Raw genomic sequence first — 21,435 nt, 5'->3', positions numbered from 1 at the left:
TGACATTCAATGAATACATTCACAGTTTTGACTATTTGGTAGCAACCTCCAAAGATCCATACTGTGTGTGATTTGGAAGTCTGGTAAGGCACAGATTGGAATCACAGCACTGCAAGACTGGAGTACAGAGTGAGTCATTTCACTGATTGGGGCCCTGGCCAATCATCCAACATAACATCATAACCTTTTCACCAGTCACCATTAGCCAACATTCAAAATGAGGGAATTGAGACAGAATTGGTATTAGGCAACGGGCCATTTTCTGACCTTCAATCCCACCAAGGTTGCTGGGGAAATGCTCTTCACTAGTCTTTTTCCATCTTATAGCTACTTCGGTATGAAGGTACTATGTGCTCCATCCAACATTCCTGTAGAGAAGATACTAAACAGTGTGCAAGAAGGTGTCTGTCTCTGCTCTTTGGACCCTCATTTGGGCTACTTTTATGTGACAAATAGTGAGCAGCACTGGAGGCCACATCAAGTAGATGATTCTGGCATAGAGACGAAATGAACAATGAGTATAGTATAAAATAACTCAACAATCTTTTTTTCTTTCTTTTCACCTTAAAAAAACAATTTACTTCTTTCAAATCTGTGATTGACTGATGGTTTTCTGTTTCACTTGGTGTTGGCTGGAGTGTTCAAAATGGCCATACTCACACAGCTGGTCATGGGCTGAGAGTTCAGCTAACACTAAAGGCCTTCAGGCCCCCTTTATGTGGGCCTCCTCTCTCCACATGGCCTTTGGATTTCCTTAAAATGTAATGCCTGGGTTCTAACAAGCAGCATTCCAGGAGAAAGGAAACAGAAGCCAATCAGCCACTCAACAATCTTTATTTTACCAAATAAGGGCATCAGATGCTTCTGAAGAAATCCATATTTCACCGTTTTTTTCCTTTTTCTTTTTACTCTGGCATAAATCCAGTTTTAAGAAGGCAAAATACGTCAAACAATTGATAAATATTTTCTGAGATCCTACTATGTGCTATGTATGAGTTGTAGAGAATCAACAAGAGATGTGGTTCTAACTCTCAAGGAACTTTTAGAACAAAGGCCTCTGATGATGCCAACTGCTTGGTCTAAGCTAGCTAAAAGCAGTGGCAGTCCTAAAACACTGTACATACTCTTCAAACTTGAGAGTCTCTACAGCACGTACTTGGAGCACAGATGGTCTGTACACAGTCTCTTTCTAGAGAACTAATTTCACAACAATGAAAAGCAGATTCTCTGAGCTTCAGAAAAACAAAAAAGGTTTATTTTTCTTAAAATGTCAGGAGATCTCAATGACTGAAGAATACAATGAGCAAAGAGTATTCTTGGCATAGATGAAGGAGCTGGAGGCACCACTGTGATTGACGTGTAGGGAAAAAACAAGAGCACTTCAATTACTGGTCAGGTAGAAGAACTAATTCTACCCAAAGGATTTGAACACCATCTGAAACATGTTAAACTGTTGGCCTGCAACCAAATTCTGCCATGGAGTGTAGTCTCCCTCTCCACCTGGGTAGCAAGAAGCTGCAGATGGAAACAGCCTGCTGGACTATTTTGTGTGCCATATGTCTCTTATGCAAGAAATCTCCTTTAAAAAGAAAAATTTCAAAAATTATCCAATTTGGATGAAGAATGGCATCAAAAGAGCTGTGATGGCTTTAAAACAGGTCCATGAATTCTTTGACACTTCTCCCATCAAGAGGGAAAGTCTAATTCCTCTCCACTTGAACGTGGGCTATTCGAGTGCTTGCTTTCGATAAAGAGAATAAGGCAGGAGTGACACTATGTGAATTCCAAGGCCAGGTCATAAAAAACCATATAGCTCTTGAGATACTAGCTCTTGGAAGCCAGCCACCACGCTGCAAATAAGTGCAGGCCACATGGAGAAGCCACATGTAGGTGTTCTGGCTGACAGCCCCAACTGAGATGAAGCCAACAGCCAGCATCAACTGCTAGACATGTGAGAAAGCCTTTGAGGTGCCTCCAGTCCCAACCACCATCTGTGGCCAATACATAAAAACCCTGAGTAGCTGAAGAGCTGCCTTGCTGAGCCCAGTCAAGCCCAGAACCATGAGAGAAATAATAAATAATTGCTGTCCTTTTATACTGTCAAGTTTGAGATGATTTGTTACACAGAAATATCCAAAACAAGAAGTCCAAACTAATTTGCCCTTTACAGTGATCTCCAATGGTCTTCTTAGTATCCTTCAGAAATAAATAGGTCTGCTTATGCTGGGATTAGGGGCTAGGGACACAATGGCTGCCATCAACCAGACTACTACATAGGACCAAAAGGGATACAGGTGCCATGGACTCTTTAGGCCTCACAGCTACTGGATTCACTTCTGGAGGCTAAAAGGAGAGTCACAGTCTCAGTAAACAATCTCCACAGAAGCTAAAGCTTGTAGCCACTGAGAATCCTACGCTGGGCAGTGAAAGAACACAAGTAGCAGATGCTATCAGCACAGTCCCCACCTTGCACAGTAGAGGTCCTCTGACTAGAAAAGATCCCTTCTACCACACCAGCCAAAGATGTTAACTTCTAACTCCTTACTTGCATCCACTCTTCACCTATAATTATAAATTTGCAGGGCTTTGTAATCCTGCCCTATTTAAGTCTCCCCAAATTATCTCAAGCCCCTAATCAGGCAAACCTAAAATTCAGTTAGAGAAGGCTACTATGCTCTAAAATAGGGAAGAATAGAATCTCAAAATCCAAAAACCAAAGGTGAAAGCAAAACAAGCAAGACAAAAGAGACCTATAATGTAGGAGGAAAAAAATGGGTGGAAAGTGGCTGTGCGAAGCCATGGCAGGGCCTCCCAACTTGTTTCCAAAGCCACAAACAGGCCCTGTTGCTCAGGAGGCCAAGTCCAACATCCTGGTGAGGCATTTCCCACCAGACTCCCACAACCAAACACTCTCACCACACTTAGAAAGAAACCCACCATTGAGCTGGTAATTTATTGCAACACTCTCCCTTCACTCCTCTCTGGGGAATCTCAGAGTAGGTATTACATCCACCCACTTGTCGAGCTATTTTATACAAGCAGCAATTATATCATGCTTCAAAGAAAGAAAAAAAAATCCTCTCTTATTTTAGACAGTATGTAATACAAGATGGCCATAGAGTGACAAATGTGTCTGGTTTAAAAAGTGATATTGTTAACTAGTTTAGACCTCATATCTTGGGAATTTGATAAACCTTTATAAAATTAGCCAGACTCAGATATGGCAAACTCAGGGAGAGGAAGTTGCAGCTACGGTAGCAGCTACGTGCAAGGCGAGACTAGAAAATGATGATTAAGATCTTATGCCTAGATGGTCTCTCAAACTAAAGGGATCTGAGGTCTCTAGTTCTCTGCTGAAGAAAAGAAGCCTGTTGGGGAAAGAATGGATGGGCATCTGGGCTGCTGTTCTCTCGAATGGGCCAACCAACATTTAGCCCTATTTAGTGAGTCCTTCTCCAGCAGTCCAACAGTAAAGGCCTCACTTAACTTCCAATAATTTCAACAGAAAAAAAGACTCTTCACATATTCATGGATATTCAGAATTCCTAAATTTGCACCAATCACAATATCATCTTAATAATCCATAGGTTGCTTCCCCTGGAATGGAGTCTCCTCTGACATACACTCAAAGTATGATCTTCTTATATGCCGAGACTGTCTTCAAACTATCCTGATTGCTTCCCTGTCAGACAGATGAGACCCATCTAGGCTACAACATGGAATGTCGGCAAATTAAATCAAATAAGTAAACTCTGGGCAAATCCACATGGTAAGCACGGACTGTGGGGCAAAGGAGCTATATCTATATGCTCCATTTCCCATCCTACTTTTGGAGACAAGAGCCTATTTTCTGGTCACATTAAAACAGGATGACCATATATCTCAATTTGCAAAGGGCAGGGCCCCTTTACTTTCAAAAGTGTTCTCATATGAATGATATAACATAGAGCACTTTAAAAAGCAAATTTAAACCAGGCAAAGAGGTAAATTAAACTTTTCTTTGTTGATCCTCAGGCCCCTCATCCACAGGTTTCTTTCTATCTTTCTACTTGCACTTATGATTTCTTCCCCTTGAACTACATAAGCAATTCTACCCTCTTTCTCACTGTAAAGCCCTCCTTTTCCTTTAAGCCTCAGCTCAAGCATCACCTCCCTCAGGGAGCCTTCTCAGTCTACTCTAACCTCCACAGATGTCTCCTTTCTTTGAAGTTCTAGCACACAACTTGGCACCTCCTATGATCTTAGTACTATTTTCAAGTTGTTTCTGTATGTGTAACTACAAAAGTTTTAAGTTATTCAAGGGCAAAACCTGTGTCTAATTACTTCTTTTATACCCCTTAAAGAATCTAGCTCTGTGACAAGGACATCATAACTATTCAATAAATATTTTCTGATTTCCAAACCTGCCTAACCAGCCGGCTTCAGGGCATAAGAAGAAAACCCCAGGTACCTCCCGCTGCTGACTCTTTCTCTCACAGCAGCCTGTACTTTTCCTTTAAAGCACTTAACACAGGTTGTAATTATATATAGTTTTATGGTTATTTGTTTAATTCTAGCTTCCCCACTATACTGTAAGGTCCAAAAGGACAGGGAGTTTGTGTGTACCATTCATCACTATGTACCTAAGATCCAACACAGTGCCTGGCAGTTATTCAAAAAATATCTGCTGACTGGATGGATGTCAGATTGACAGACAGACAAATAGATGGATAATGGAAGAAAGAAAAAATGATCTTAAAGTGAACTATAAAGAAACCAAATTTAAATTTTAGAGACTTAAAACATTTGAGAAACTAATCTGCTTACATTTCCATAAAGATCATGTGGCAGTATGTCACAGGCTTATTAAAACCTTCTCCTTTCCTCAGAAAGAGCTGGAGAAAAGTTAGGCCTGCAGCCCCATTCAATCTGGGGTCTAAGACACGAGTGACCCTTACATGTGGATCATATCATTATTTCTCATTCTTATATAAATTGCTAAACTACAAAAACCATTCCTTCCAGAAGACAGAGAAAATGTAACAGCCCCAGTGAATAGGCTCGAAGGCATCCAGGATCGTGTTCTCAAGAGCACTTCATGCACCACCTCAGAGAGACAGTTCTGAGGCACACAGCCCCTGACAGTACAGTCTAACTTAACTGGCCTGAAGTCAGCAATGAGATGTCATGGTGCTAAGAGTTATAAATTGCTGTGGCAAACTGGACTATAGGATCCCTCCGTTTCTGCAGTTAGATCAATATATACTAGGAAATACTGAAGAAGAGAAATATTAAAGAAAACCAGCATAATTTTGGAACCCTAGGCAGCCTGCTAATTAATTGAAAGGTCTGACGTTTACATAATACTTTAGAATTTTAAAATGTTTTCATATTTCCGCTCTCATTTAACCCTTGCAACATTCCCATAAAGTAGATAAAATATTATTATCTCTGTTTTATTGATATGGAAATTTGGGAATCAGAGAGGAACAACCAGTAAGTAGCCAGGATTAAATGCACGAGTCTTCTGACTGCACACTCTTTTCACTAAACTTTGCACACCTTCAGGTGAACTGCACCTTTTAAGTTTTTAAACCAACTGAATCCTTTCCTTGTCATATGGTCATGAAAAAAACACCAATTTTGGGGAAATTAGTACAATTTATGGGAAATGAAAAACCTCTGAAGGCATTCCCCAATAACCTTCTCCTTCCTCTACCTGCACCAGAAGTGTGCTCATTGGGCGAACGGGACGTAAAGCAGCAGCAGGGACCAACAGGAGAAACAGGACACACCAGAAAGGAAGCTTCGGGTCGGCTCTCCCTAGCAAGTTACACTCAACTTGCAAAAGCTTCTGGTCAGGGACCAGCCCAGCAAGAGAAAGCAATCCACAACAATAACTAGGATTACACTTCTCATATAGCAAAGGCAATTTTCAAAAGCTTGATACGGGCCATTGAGGAAAGTCGTGGGTTTTGGGATCTAAAATTTGTCCTGATCTTTCTCTGAAACAACACACCTCTTCAGCCTATCCCTCCTTTGCAGGTGAGTTCAGTCCCGCATGACCTTCCATCTAGTCAACCAGAATAGCCTCCTAACTTGTTTCTATGCCTCCAACTTTGCCTCCTTTCAGTCCACCTCCCATACTATCACCAATGCAATCTTCAGATGTCACCTCCTCTGGGAACCTTCCTTGGTCCCTCTCACCCTAGCTGTTTTAGAATTAATGCCTTCCTCCTATGCTCTAACAGCACTTCTCTGAACTATGGTGCATCTCCCCAGAGATATTGGAAACTCCCAAAGGCAGTGGTATTGTCTGCCCACAGTCTAAAGTCTTAGATGTAGAAGATGTTCAATAAACTTTTTCAAATGGAGCCACTTATGCTTTATTTCTGCCCTTAAAATCTACCTTGTTAGGGAAGCAGGATATTCAGTGAGGAACAGCATGTAGCATCTCTGGGAAAGGCACTCATATTTCATGGTCTCCCAATGTGTCACCTGCTCCTGCTAGCTGAGGACAGTGCTGAACACAGAGGGGCCTGGAGGAGGAAATTCAGCCACATCACTAGTGTGGCTGTATGATCACCCCAAGTCACTGTGCTCACCAGAAGGCAGGTGGGAAGGTGACCAACACCTTATGCTCTTCCCTCAAAAGATTCGAATTCTCCAGGGAAAACTGCACAAGTGTCACTTTGTCTTGTCCCAAAGGCTCACAGTTTATGTGTACCAGCTGCTGTGCTAGTGAGCTACCAAAAGGGGAAATGGGAAGATGACAAACCTTTCTCATTTTAACCCTTCAAAACCAAAAGGAAAAAAAGAAGTCACCTCAAAAATACTTCCTTGCTCCATTTGCTATAAACAGAGTTTGTTCTGTGACCAATGTGCTTCTGGTGAGTAAGTGTGAGCCACTAACCTTCCCTTTGTTAACAGGAAGGTTGTTTGGGATCTGCTCTCCCTTCAGAGCTAGAGATCCTTCCAGGCCCAGATCTCATGTTGTCACAGTTTTCTCAACTCAAAAATGAAGGCACAATAGAGACCTAGCCCAAGTACTTAGTCATCAAATAACAAACCAGGCACCAAAGAACATGTGTGATGTAGAGAACTTCATACCATCACTGCTGCTTCTCTTTCAAGCTCTCTCCTATTACTATTCCAATTCTGACAATGTATTGAATATCAATCTATGATCCTACAACCTTTCACAGTCTTCCACTCCCTCGATGCCCTGCCCTCTTCCTCCTTACCCAACTGAAGGCCATGATCAGTCATTGTATCACTTCCCTGCATAAACCCTCAACTCCCTCGACACTTTGAACTTTCTTGGCTAAAACCCAACCCTGCACACAAAGACTGAACTTGAATGTTCATAGCACCATTATTCATAATAGCCAAAAAGTGGAAGTAACCCAGATGTCCTCAACTGGTGAAGGAATAAACAAAATGGGGTGGGGGCAACCCCATGGCCTAGTGGTTAAATTCATGTGTTCCGCTTCGGCAGCCCAGGGTTTTGTTGCTTCAGATCCTGGGCGCGGACATGGCACCGCTCATTAAGCCATGCTGAGGCAGCGTCCCACATGCCACAGCTAGAAGGCCCCACAACTAAAACTACACAACTATGTACCAGGAGGCTTTGGGGAGAAAAAGGAAAAATAAAATCTTTTTAAAAAACCCAAAAAAACAATATACAAACATGACTGTTATTTCCCTCATCTTAAAAAAATAAAAGTGGAATAGTTTGGGGTGATAAAAAAAGTTTTGGAAATAGATAATGGTATTCTCAACACAAAAAAGAAATGTATATCTGTCACATGATAATGGTTTTAGCTAATACTACTGTAGTAATCATATTGCAATATGTAAGTGTATCAAACCAACATGTTGTACACCGTAAACTTATACAATGTTATATGTCAATTATACGTCAATTTATAAAAAAGATAATGGTAATGGTTGCACAACATTGTAAATGTAATGAATGCCACAGAATTGTACACTTGAAATGGTTAAAATGGAAAATTTTATGTTATATATATATGCTACCACAATAAAAATAATTTTTTTAAAGGACAAAAATCTTCTCTAGTCATCATTTCCCTGCACCCACCACCAGCTATAGTCCTATTTCTCTGCTTCTCTTTATAGCAAAACTCTTCAAAAGACTTGTCTATATTTGCCCTTTCCAATTTTTGTCTTACTACTTTTGCTCTGACCCCTCTAATCTCTCAAGTCCTTCTACCCTGCCCCACTCCACCAAAATTGCTTTTATCAGCTGCCACATCCAATGGACAGTTGTTATGCTTCTCCTTACTTAATTTATCAGCAGCTTCTGACTACTCCTTACTACTGAAAATGTTTTCTTCCCTGTTTCTGAGTCCCAGACCTGCCTCTCAAGACCTGGTATTCTACCTTTCGCTTTCTGTCTGACCTCTTGGATCCTGGGCTCTGCCTGCCAGGCCTCCCTGGACCTCCTTAACTTCGACTGTCTGTTTACCTGGACTTGTGCCCAAAGACAACCTGACCCCTCCAACTCACCCCTTACTGCTTTATCTGAACATCCTGACTCCTCTCTTATCCTTAATTCTGAGACCTTTCTAAAGTGCCAGTCAAGCCCTGGTCTAGTTGGTTTCTCTCTTTAAGATCGAGTAAGGCCTGCCTCATCCCTGACTGAGGCTCAAGCCCAAAAATAATGGATATGAACTCCTAGTTCTTTAAAGGACACTGTCAATCTTCCTAACAATGTTAGAATACTCTTAATTAAGATAGCTGAAGTTAGTTGCCAAAAATAATCAATTTCACTTATTTGTGTTTTCTTCAGTGGATTTGTTTTTACTTAGATTCTTTTATTTGGATGATACCAAAATAAACTGTGGAAATTAATAAACAGAAACCTCATTAAAATGGAGCTGGAAGGCCAAAAGGGGGCGCTCCCAGGCCCTATGGCAATAGCAGAGCCCAACAGGAAGAAGAAGGACTTCCTCTTCCTGACCGGCAAGAAGCTCAACCATCAGAGACTGTCACAACTCAGCTAATGAAAAGCCACTACACTTCAAACTACCAGTCGCGTCCAACAGACTCTTTGTTTACAATAGTGCTCCCAACTTCCTCTTCCCCCCTATAAAGCATTTTTCTCCTCCCCTTGCTGCTCAGGGCTAGCACGTGGCTCACAATGGCTGTAGATATCTAATTGCAATTCTTTGCTGATCTTGAATAAGCCCATTTTTGCTGGAGAAATAACTGGCTATTTGTTTAAGGTCAACGATACTTTGCATTCTGGTGCCTAGAAAAAGAGAACACTCTTAGATTTCGCAGGAAACTGGATAAGAACAGATGTGTTTGGGCCCAAACACAAAAATAAAATGATGGCTACTAAAGTCAGCCCAGGACTGGAAGTTATTCAATCCTAGATTCCAATTTTCACCCTTACTAGTCCTACTACATCTCCTAGAATTAAAGTCACATACCTAGAAGCATCAAGGAATGGTCTGTAGGCCAAGCTGATCCACTCTTCTCTATTGGATGAATATTTCGGCTCCAGGGGTGTTTCTCTCATGGTGTCCAAATCCACTAAATAATGGCATTTACTGATGTCAATCTGCAATAGAGTAAGACCAAACTTTCATCAATAATTTCAAAGGTTCTTTCAGGGTAAGGAATATCAATTGCAATCCTAAGAATTCCCATAGGGTTTTAGAAGCACAAACATCCAAGTCCTCAGATAATGTTGCTCTTTGCTCTCTCCACTTTGATAAGGCTTCCGGGGGTGTGGGGGAGGGCACGCACTCATCCAGCCAAATATATACGTAAGCTTTGGGAGTTCTGACTCTAGCTTGGGTATTAAGTCCATCTAGCCTCACAGACACTTCTGAAGCTAGCATGAGTCCACAACCTATTCAAAAAACTATCTTCTCACTATTGCTCCCTTCTAATGCATCGCCTCTTACTCCAGAGATTGAAAGGGCATGACTAAACACAAATGCTAATGCGTGAGGAAGCCCTGTCTCTGCTGACAGAGTCATGTGAGGTTACGCGACACCTCGCAAATGGTCCAGAATATGCATATCATCTCCTTCAAAAATTCAACAGAACTGACAGAGACATGGAAACTGTCCCTGCAGGAAAAGATCAGTGAAACTGAGATATCGAAACTGCAGAAGTGGAAAAGATTATGAAAAATAAACAGTAACTATTAGCAAAACTATAGTCATTTAGTTGCTCACAACATGGATACACCAGAGCATCACAGATGCTCATAAGAGAATATTAACACAATTCATTTAAAACCACGGTGGTACTGTGCTTCTCACAAAACTGATTAATCCGATGGAACAAGCCACAAAATCTGTAGGATAATTCTGTTGTTAAATAGTTCATTTCAAAATATAATTACATTCTTCTTCTCATCTCGAAGCTATCAGAATATTTAACAGCCACAGGGAAAATGTTTAAGCCTTTTTAATTTTAAAGTTTTAACTTTTTTTAAAACAAACAGAAAAAAAGACAACACACAAGTTTCTGTGAAGTTAAATAAAAACTCAAAGACAGAAAACATCACTGTGATATTGTGATTTATAATAAACATATATATTTTGGTCTTGCTCCACTGTTCTTGGCTCACAGCTCCCAAAACCCTTGTAATTTCCTAAGCATAGGAGCAATGAGAGCAGTTTTTGTTATAATATTTGGTCTCTTGTCCTCAGTTCCTAAAAACTCTTCAAAGCCATAAAGGTGAAAGGGGTGTCTTGGTATTCATAACAAGCTCCTTTCAACACAACCACATTTATGTTAATGAGGTGACTTCTGGAAAGCTGGAGGCTGGTTGCCAGGAGAACTGTGGGATTAGGGGGATGGAACTCTCAGTCCCACTCCCCACTTCGGCGGGGAGGGGAGAGGGGCTGGAGACTGACTTCAATCACCAATGGCCAACGATTTCATCAATTGTGCCTCGGTAATGAAGCCTCCATAAAAGTCCACAAGGACGAGGTTCAGAGAGCTTCCAGGTTGGTGAACATGTGGAGATTCGGGGAGAGTGGCGTGGCTGGGAGAGAGTATGGAAGATCCAAACACTTTCCCCATACCTTGCCCTAAACATTTCTTCCATCTAGCTGTTCCTGAGTTAAACCCTTTTATAATAAACTAGTAATCTAATAAGTAAAACGTTTCTCTGAGTTCTGTGAGCTGCTCTAGCAAATTACCTGAACCCAGAATGGGGTCGTGGGAACCTCTGATTTATAACCAGTTGGTCAGAAGTACAGGTAGCAACCTGGACTTGTGATTGGTACCTGAAATCCAAGGAGGAGGTCATGGGAACCTCCAATCAGTAGCCAGTTGGTCAGAAGCCCAGGTAACAACCTGCGCTTGTGATTGGCATCTGGAGTACAGGGACAAGGGGTGCAGTCTTGTAGGATTGAGCCCTTAACCAGTGGAATATGATGCCATCTCTGGGTAGATAGTGTCAGAATTTAGTTGAACTGTAGGACACCCAGCTGGTGTCTGAGAATTGTTGCTACTGTGGGGAACCCCCAGCCATTGGAAATTGGGTCCCTTAAGCATCTTAATCACTAATGTAGTCAGCTAAAGAAAAGTAAATCTCAAGGGAGGAAACTATTATTTTTCACTGTTTCTTACAGGTCAACTATGTCACATAACCACTTTAAAAATCATTATATCAAGGCCTATAAGGGATTATTAATCTCTATTTTATAAATGAGGAAGTCAAGGCTCAGACAAACTCAATAACTTCATTTTTTTTCAAGATACATATATTAAACCCCCACAATGTACCAGGCATTAAGTTAGAGCTAATGATACAGAATCCAATAAATAAGACACAGTTCTTGCCCAAAATGGATTTACAGTCCTAAGCAAAGTCATGTGAGTATCCAGCAGAGCCATATTTTGACCCAGGTCAGTACGACTTCAAAAGTCATATCTTGGGGCTGGCCCGGTGGCGTAGTGGTTAAGTTCACACACTCAGCTTGGGCAGCCCGGGGTTCACAGGTTCGGATCCTGGGTATGGACCTAACACTGCTCCTCAAGACACGCTATAGTGGCATCCCACATAAAACAGAGGAAGACTGGCAACAGATGTTAGCACAAGGTCAATCTTCCTCACATACACACAAAAGAAGTCATATATTAAGACTGTCAAAAATGACTGAAATAGAGGCAAAGTGCTCTCAGGAGCTCATCTAAATGCTTCTTAAAAATTGAAACCAAAAAAGAGGGGCAAGCCTGTGGCTGAGTGGTTAAGTTTGTGCACTCCGCTTCAGTGGCCCAGGGTTTCGCTGGTTCAGATCCTGGGCGCAGACATGGCACCGCTCATCACATCATGCTGAGGTGGCGTCCCACAAGCCACAACCAGAGGCACTCACAACTAGAATATACAACTATGTACTGGGGGGCTTTAGAAGGAAGAAGAAGAAGGAAAAAAAGAAAAAGATTGGCAACAGATGTTAGCTCAGGTGCCAATCTTAAAAAAAAAGAAGAGTCCTCCTAGAATGCTAGGTTTCAGCTAAGATAAAGAGCATTTGAAACATGAATAGATCTATGGCAAATCTCATATTTAATGGTGAAGAGTCGAAAGCTTCTCCTGTGGGATCAGGAATACGTCAAGGCCGCTTGTTATCATTACTCTACTCAACACTGTACTAGAGGTTCTAGTCAGCAGGGAAAGATAAAAGAAAGAAAAAAACTTCAGATGAAATAGACAGAAACAAAACTCATTTATCTCAATGACATGACTGGTATATATAAAGTCCAAAAGAATCAACCAATACATTTTTGGAATTAAGAGAGTTTATCAAACTTTAGACTTATAGGATGTAAAATCAATGTGATATATGCCTGTATAACAGCAGTAAACAATATACAATATTATTATATTTTTTAATTATGTATTTTCAAATTATATTATAAAAATATTATTTACAAGGACTTGAAAATGAGTGCCTTGAAATAAATCTAACAAAATATGGGAAAGTCCTCTATAAAAAAAGATACAATTTTATCGACAAATTCTATCAACTGATGAATTTATAATGTGGTATATTCATATAATTAAAATGTATATACAGGCAATGGAATATTATTTTTTTATTTTGATTTTTTGCTGAGGAAGATTAGCCCCGAGCTTACATCTGTTGCCAATCTCCCCTCTTTTTATTTTTTTTTTGCTTGAGGAAGATTAGCCCTGAGCTAAGATCTGTGCCAATCTTCCTCCACTTAACATGTGGATTGCCACCACAGCACGGCTGACAAGAGGTGTAGGTCCGTGCCTGGGAACCCAACCTGCAAACCTGGGCCACCCAAGCAGAGCACACCAAACCTAACCACTATGCTACGGGGCTGGCCCATTCAGTCTTAAAAAGGATACAAACTATAACATAGATGAGCCTTACAAATATTATGCTAAGTGAAAGAAGCTAGACACAAAAGACCAAATATTGTGTGATTCCATTTATATGAAATGTCCAGAATAGGCAAATCCATTGAGACAGAAAGCAGATTAGTGGTTGCTCAGAATTGAGGGAGTGACTGCTTAATGGGTATGGGTTTTTTTGGGGGAGTGAAGAAAATGTTTTGAAATTACATGGTGATGTTGGTTGTAGAACATTATGAATGTACTAAAAGCCACTGAATAGTACACTTTAAAATCATTGGTTGCCATAAGATTCAGGAACTCTATTTCTAGTTATAGGTCCCAAAGAACTGAAAGCAAGGACTCAAAATAAATATTTGTATCCAGATATTCATAGCAGCATTATTCACAATAGACAAAAGGTGGAAACACCCCAAGTGTCCATCAGTGGATGAATGAATAAACAAAATCTTTGTTTAACGGGTACTGAGTTTCAGTTTGGGATGATAAAAAAGTTCTGGAGATAGAGAGTGGTAATGGTTGCACAACAGTGTGAATATACTTAATGCCTCGCACTGTATACCTGAAAATGGTTAAAATGGTAAAATTTATCACAATAAACAAATCTTTGAAATGATGAATTTTATTTCAAAATTTTTTGATAGAGAATAAAGTATACCTTATTAGTTTTTTTTTTAAAGATTGGCACCTGAGCTAACAACTGTTGCCAATCTTCCTTTTTTCCTGCCCAAATCCCCCCAGTATATAGTTGTATATTTTTTTAGTTGTGGGTCCTGCTAGTTGTGGCATGTTGGACACCACCTCAGCTTGGCCTAATGAGCCGTGCCATGTCCGCGCCCAGGATCCGAACCAGTGAAACCCTGAGCTGCCGAAGCGGAGCACGTGAACTTAACCACTCAGCCACAGGGCCAGCCCCTAAAGTTTACCCTATTAAATGGAGAGATAAACTTTATTCCTAGATTAAAGGCTCACTATTATAAAGACGTAAATTCTAAATAAACTGATTGATAGTTTAAATGAAATCTCAATAAAAATTCCAATAGACTTTTTTTGTGAAATTTGACAAGGTAATTCTAAAACATATATGGAAATGCAGAAGCCAAGGCACTCTTAGAAAAGAAGAGCAAGGAAGGTGGGGGTTTATTTACTATAAAGTTAAAGTAATTAAGACAATGAGGTACCAGTGCAGGAGCAGATCAATAGACCAGTGAAGAGAACAGAACCTAGAACAGAGGCAGGCACATATGGACCCTGATTTATGACAGAAATGACACCTCAGAGCAGTGGGGAGAGGACGGTCTCTTCACTAACTGGTGCTGGGACAACTGGATATCCTCTGGGGGAAAAATGAAATTGGACCTCAACCTCACTCCATACATAAAAATCAACTTCAGATGGATTACAGAACGAAATGTGAAAAACAAAATAATAAACCTCTAGGAAGATAATATGGGAGAATATCTTCAAGGTTTTATGGTAAAAGTCTTTTTAGACACAATATAAAAAGCATTAACTGTAACAGAAATGATGGATAAATTTGACTACATTAAAATTAGGAATATCTATTCATCAAAGATACCACTGAGAGAGGGAAGAGATGAGCCACATAATGGGAGAAGATATATGTGCACATTTAACAATCAAGGATTCATATCTAGAATATATAAAGAACACCTGCTAATCAATAAGACAAAGACCATCCAATAGAAAAATGGGCAAATGACTTGAATAGGTACTTCATAAGAAGAAATCTAAACTGCCAAAAACTAATGAAAAAGTGCTCAACCTCATCAGTAACCAAGGAAACGCAAATCAAAGCCATGATGAAAAATTATAATACCTAGCGTTGGCCAGAATGAGGAACTACTCTTATACATTGCTGGCAGGAGTTTAAGTTGGTAAAAGACTTTCAGAACACTGTTTGGCAGAATCTGCTAAAAATAAACATACGCATTTCCTACAATTCAAGAATTCTACTCCTAGGTATTAGATTGAACCATATGAAATCATTAATATTTGACTGTTTAATACACAAAAATGGTAATTTCACATGGCTCAAACTAATGTATATCCAAGAGAAACACATGCACCAAAAGACAAGTTCAAGAATGTTCAAAGTGGCATTATTTGCAGTTGGCTCAGGTTGGAAACAACCAAACATCCATTAACAGTAAAATAATAAGTTGTGGTACACTCATACAATGAAATACTATACAGTAACAAAAGAGAACAAACTACAGCTACATGCAACAACATGTGTGATTATTACAAACAAAATGTTGAGTGAAAAGATCAAGACACACAAAAATTGCAGTATGATTTCATGTATATGAAGTTCAAAAACAGGCAAAACTAACCTATTATTTAGGAATGCATACGAAAGTGATAAATCTAAAGAGAAAAGCAAGGAAATTATTACCATATAAGTGAGGAGACTCCCACTGATGGGAGGAGTGGGTAGTGATCAAAAGGAATTGCTGGGATGGGGCTGGTTCAGTGGCGTAGTGGTTAAATTTGTGCACTCTGCTTTGGCAGCCCGAGGGTTCGGATCCCCGGCGTGGATCTATGCACCACCTATCAAGCCATGCTGTGGCAGGCGTCCCACATATAAAATAAAGGACGAAGATGGGCACGGATGTTAGCTCAGGGCCAATCTTCCTCAGCAAAAAGAGGAGGATTGGCGGTAGATGTTGGCTCAGGGCTAATCTTCCTCAAAAAATTAAAAGGAATTGCTGGGGGAGATTCTGGGTGCTGGCAATGTTCTAGTATTTGACCTGGGTGAGGGTTACACAGGTACCTGCTCTATTATTATTAATTTACTGTACACTTATGTTTTGTGCACATTTAGACTTATGAGTTATACGCACACAAAAGTTTTAAAAAGTGCATATAAGAACAACTTGATCATCTCTGGCTCACAGTAAACTCTGTTCTTCCCCAACCTCTAACTCACAGTAACATTCTCATTCTCTCCCAGCATTATTTATATGTAAAAAGACTTCAGTCTCACATCTGTCTCTACATATGGGCTATTCCTCCAGGGGAGAGAGAGCACACTGAGAATTGACGTCAGACCCAATTCCATTCCACATAACTCTCTAAAAATGATCCTTTGCATAAACACTTCAGGAAGCAGCCTTTCTGGTCTGAACACCCACTCTGTAGCTCCCAAGGATTTTAAAAACATGAAATAAGTCTTTAAAAGATTTGCTAGTGTCAGGCCTCTGTAATCAAACAGAACCAGCAAGGGGCAGAGACTTTCATGGTCTCATGCCTAGACCTCCTTCAGTGAGGGAGCTCTCAGTATGACACTTCAATACTTGACCACAGCATGGCCTTTTCCGGCCGGGCATACTACAGGTCTGATTATCTGGATTTGGTGTTGACTACATGGTCTACCAGAGATGTGGGTAGTAACTAATTAATACCCAACTACACCAGTTAGCTTTAGGCTCCACTCATTACACCACACATGCAAATTCCATTTAAAGTAAAGTTTTTAGAAAGATATCACGGCAAAAATCATATTAATTGAGATATTAATCCATTAAAAAAATGTAACTTCTTTTCATCCTTCCTGGGAGGCAGCTCAATAAAGAATTCTTTTTTTGTGGAAGCAGTTACTGAACAACTAAAACACACAAGGACAAAAGCCTCCAGCAGAAAATGTTTAGGTATGATCAAGGGGTGGTTCTCTACTAGAGAAGAAATAAGGTAATTAGAAAAGAAGCCATAACAATCAACAAAATAAAAAGACAGCCTATGAAATGGGGAAAAATACTTGCAAATCATAAATCTGATAAGGGATCAATACCCAAAATATATCAGGAAAACAAACTCAACAGCAAAAAAACAAATGATCTGATTTAAAAATGGGCAAAGGACCTGAACAGACACTTTTCCAAAGAAGACATACAAATAGTCAAGAGGTACATGAAAAGGTGCTCAATATCACTAATCACTAGGGAAACACAAATCAAAACCACAATGAGCTATCACCTCACACCTGTTAGAATTACTATTATCCAAAGGACAAGCAATAACAAATGTCGGTAAGGATGTAGAAAAAAGAGAACCCTTGTGCACTGTTGACAAGAATGTAAATTGGTATAGCATTATGAAAAACAGTAGGGACGCTCCTCAAAAATTAAGAATAGAACTACAATATGATCCAGCAATCCCACTTCTAGGTATATATCTGAAGGAAATGAAATCACTACCTTGAAGAGATATCTGCACCCCCATGTTCATTGCAACATTATTCACAATAGCCAAGACATGGAAACAACCTAAGAGTTCATCAACAGATGAAATGTGGTATGTATTCACTACACACACACACCCCCCCCCCACACAGTAGAATATTATTCAGCCATAAAAAAGAAGGAAACCCTGCTATCTGCGACAACATGGATGAACCCTGAGGGAATTATACTAAGTGAAATAAGTCAGAATGAAAAAGATAAATATGTATGATCTTACTTACAGGTGGAACCTAAAAAAGTCAAACTCATAGAAACAGAGCAGAATGATGGTTACCAGGGGCTATGGGAAATGGAGAGATGTTGGTGAAAAGGTACAAATTTCAGTTATAAGATGACTAAGTTTTAGGGATCTAATGTACAGCATGGTGACTAAAGTTAGCAATACAGTGTTGTATACTTGAAATCTCAGACAGTAGATCTTAAATGTTCTTACCACAAAAAAATGGTAACTACGTGAGGTAACCAATGTGTTAACTAACCTCATTGTGGTAATAATTTCACAATATATACATATATCAAATCATCACATTGTATACCTTAAACATATACAATGTTATTTGCCAATTATATCTCAGTAAATCTGGGAAAAAAATTTTATTTAAAAAATTAGAAGAAGAGTTCTAAGTCAGAGACCTAGATTCAGGTCTGGGCTCCACCATCAACCAGCTGAGTGACTCATACACATTTAAGTTTTTTATAGCTCAATTTATTCTTCTGTAAAATAAGGATAATACCATCTACCTCAAAGAGTTGTAGTGAGGATTAAATGAGATGACTCATTTAAATAAAGCATGTAAGGTATAAAGGACTACACAAATACCTGTAATATTAGAAGGAATCCTTGACTAACTCTGTGAATGTGAGAACTTGACTGATAGAAAAGAACTCTAGAGCATTAGAGCCCATTAAAATGAATTGTTCTTGTTTTCAACCTAGATTGACGTCTACTGTCAATTCAATTTACGCCTAACATGTAGGACAGAAGGGTTACATATTGACTACGTACAGTCCTCAAATAGCAATGAATTAGCAGTATCCACTAAATGATATCAAAATGAATCTTCCGGGCATCATCAAAGCCTTTATTATTTGGTGAATCCTAAACTAGGGTATATAAAATTCAAAGACGTCTCTGTTATTAAACTTATAACTTATCTCAGGAAAGGATATTAGCACATATGAAATACAAAGTATTATAAGAGCAATCTGAGTTCAGAGAGGAAGAAATCACAGGGGGCTACAGTAGTTGAAAAGATTTCCTGGAGATGGTGGTAAAAGTCAGAGAACGGAGGAAAAAAGGGAGAGACGAGCACGGTTTACAGGGAAAACAGGAGGAATATCTGCTTGTCCCAAGAGCTGAGTGTTGAGAAACAAAACTAGCGAGAGATGGCCTAAGGACGGATAATGAAAGGACTGAAATTAGGAGAATCTGGCTTTTGTGCATCAGGAATCTACTCTAGGTTTTCAGCCAACGATTGATATGATTAACAAATGGGTCTCAGAAAGAGACGTCCACAGTGGCTACGCTGGGCAGGGAGGGACAAGGAAAGGCTAGAGGAAAAGCTGGAAGCAATGACTCCAGTCACTAACAGAGTATCCAGTAGTGAAGTGATGAAGTTTTAAAGTTCTATTGCAGTGGGAATAAAGAAAGAAGCAAGGGCAAATCTCAGGTCTATTTCAAAGGAAATCAATGACACCAAGATATCTAATCCAGTGAACTGGGGAAAGCAGAGGGTTGCAGTGAAGAATCAGTTTGGGTGAGACTGAAAGAGGACGGTAACTTGCGCTTTACCCCGACTGAGGTGGGAAGAACCATGACGTATTCAAGTAACTAAGGAGGCCCATGTGACTGGGATACTGAGAGAGAGTTGTTCTCTGTTCCTACTGCCTGGAACCCTCCTTGCTTCCACCTCTTAAATTCCTACTCATCCTTCAGATTTCAGCCAGAAATGGTTTCCTTAGGAAAGACTTCACTGTCCACTTAAACTAGGACAGGTCCCCAAATTACATGCTCTCATAACAACCAGTACTTCTTCATTAAAACATTTCACAAGTATAATTTATGAATTAATTGAGAAATTGGTAAATTCTATGGAAGCTGCAGCTGTGTCTGTCTCATTCAGTCATGCACTCCAAAAACCTAGCAAAGTACAAAGCACACAGTAGCTGCTAAGTAAATGCTATTTAACAAATGTACACAAGAACGCATGAAAATAAGAGGAGGGAGGAAAAGGAGAAAAGGTAGAAAAAGGGAGAGAAGAAAGAAATAGAGAGAAGCAGAAGACCATAGATAAAGCTTGGGAGGATGCCTACAGGACTGGGCAAAAGAAAGTGGAAGAAGCAAGGGACGGAAGGAACCACTAGAGAACTTGTAGGAGAAGCATCAAAGAAATACGCAGCTGTGAAACCCGGGGAGAGCGGATTCCAAAAGCCACAGAAAACCGTAAGGAGGCTGAAGACTGAGAAAAAGTAACAACAGGAAGGGGCTCAACAGTTGTACCAAACAATAGATTTACCACTCTTTAGAATGCCATGTGGGGACAAGGAAAGAACTAATACTCCAACCGCCTTTTCTCAGTGACCTTCTCTGCTGTCTATCCTCTTGCCGGAGCCAACTCCCACAAGTCCTCAGACAGGAAGGATGTGAACTTGCATTCAGGCATCTATCAGCTGGAAATGACAATGACGCACATAGCTGTAAAAATAGAGATCTCTGGCAAGGGCCAGCGTGAAGTTCACGGCACATCACAGAGAAACCATCTCCATATACAAGACAGATCTTATTTCTCAAATGTCACTGAAAATGATCTGGTAGACAAATGCAGTAAAGAATCCTCTAAGAGTTTAAGGGGATAATGTGAAAGATCAATCAAAATCAATTGTCCTTTAACCTCCAAGGCAAGTGGGAGGATTGAAGCTGAAAAAACTGTGTAGGCACTTTGCCCACAGCTAAGTAAAACTTGGTCATAACTGAGGCTATCAAACAGCAACAGCGGCTGACATATGCTATGAATTTACTACTTAACTTTTAAGAAGTATTCAGAATGTCTTCTTTCTTTCCAAAACACGTAATAAATTTTAATTCATTAGGTGTCCTCATATCCCTCTGTGAGCAACTGTAGTAAGGCCCAGGACTACTTAGAGCTGAGCATTCTAAGCTCTGCGAAGGCAGAGACTGAGTCCATCTTGATCAGCACTGTATCCCTGGCGCTGGGACAGTACTGGCACACAGAAGGCAGTCAAAAAGTATTTACTGAAGGAAAGAATGGTCACCAGCTGCACCAAGATGCTGGACAATTTCAAACACCAAGTGTTAAAAACTAAGACCATGGGGCCGGGCCCGTGGCCGAGTGGTTAAGTTCGTGTGCTCCGCTTCAGTGGCCCAGGCTTCGGATCCTGGGCACGGACATGGTACCGCTCATTAGGCCATGTTGAGGCGGCATCCCACATGCCACAACTAGAAGGATCCACAACTAAAATATACAACTATGTACTAGGGAGGTTTGGGGAGAAAAAGGCAGAAAAAAAAAAGAAGATTGGCAACAGTTGTTGGCTCAGGGGCCAATCTTTAAAAAAAATAAATTAATTAATTAATTTAATTAAATTAAAACTAAGACCAGCTATCTGTGAGTGCCAAGAATATCTTCCCTTAGCTTCTAGTCCTGGGAGGACAATCTATTTCCTCTAAAATATCATACAATAAAGACCAAATCGGGGGCTGGCCCGAGGTCGAGTGGTTAAGTTCGTGCACTCTACTTTGGTGGCCTAGGGTTTAGCTGGTTCAGATCCCAGGCACAAATGTGGCACCGCTCA

The 21,435-nt window shown here is 40.1% G+C and overlaps 1 protein-coding gene across 6 annotated transcripts in view; it reads right to left on the bottom strand.

Annotated features, from left to right (window-relative positions):
* Positions 1–21,435, bottom strand: part of ALG9 (ALG9 alpha-1,2-mannosyltransferase) — an 89,791-nt gene that overhangs the window by 13,918 nt on the left and 54,438 nt on the right. For all 6 annotated transcript variants that reach the window (XR_011495693.1, XR_011495692.1, XM_070490307.1 and 3 more), the window contains one exon: positions 9,441–9,571. Coding sequence is in view for 4 of the 6 variants with exons in the window: in XM_070490307.1 (XP_070346408.1) it covers positions 9,441–9,571 (131 nt within the window). In the remaining 2 variants the exon portion in view is untranslated. The remainder of the gene's footprint in view (positions 1–9,440; positions 9,572–21,435) is intronic.

Source organism: Equus asinus, chromosome 20 (assembly GCF_041296235.1).
Source record: "Equus asinus isolate D_3611 breed Donkey chromosome 20, EquAss-T2T_v2, whole genome shotgun sequence".
NCBI lineage: Eukaryota > Metazoa > Chordata > Mammalia > Perissodactyla > Equidae > Equus > Equus asinus.
Note: the sequence above shows the minus strand (reverse complement) of the source record. Positions and strands in the feature narration are given on the sequence as shown.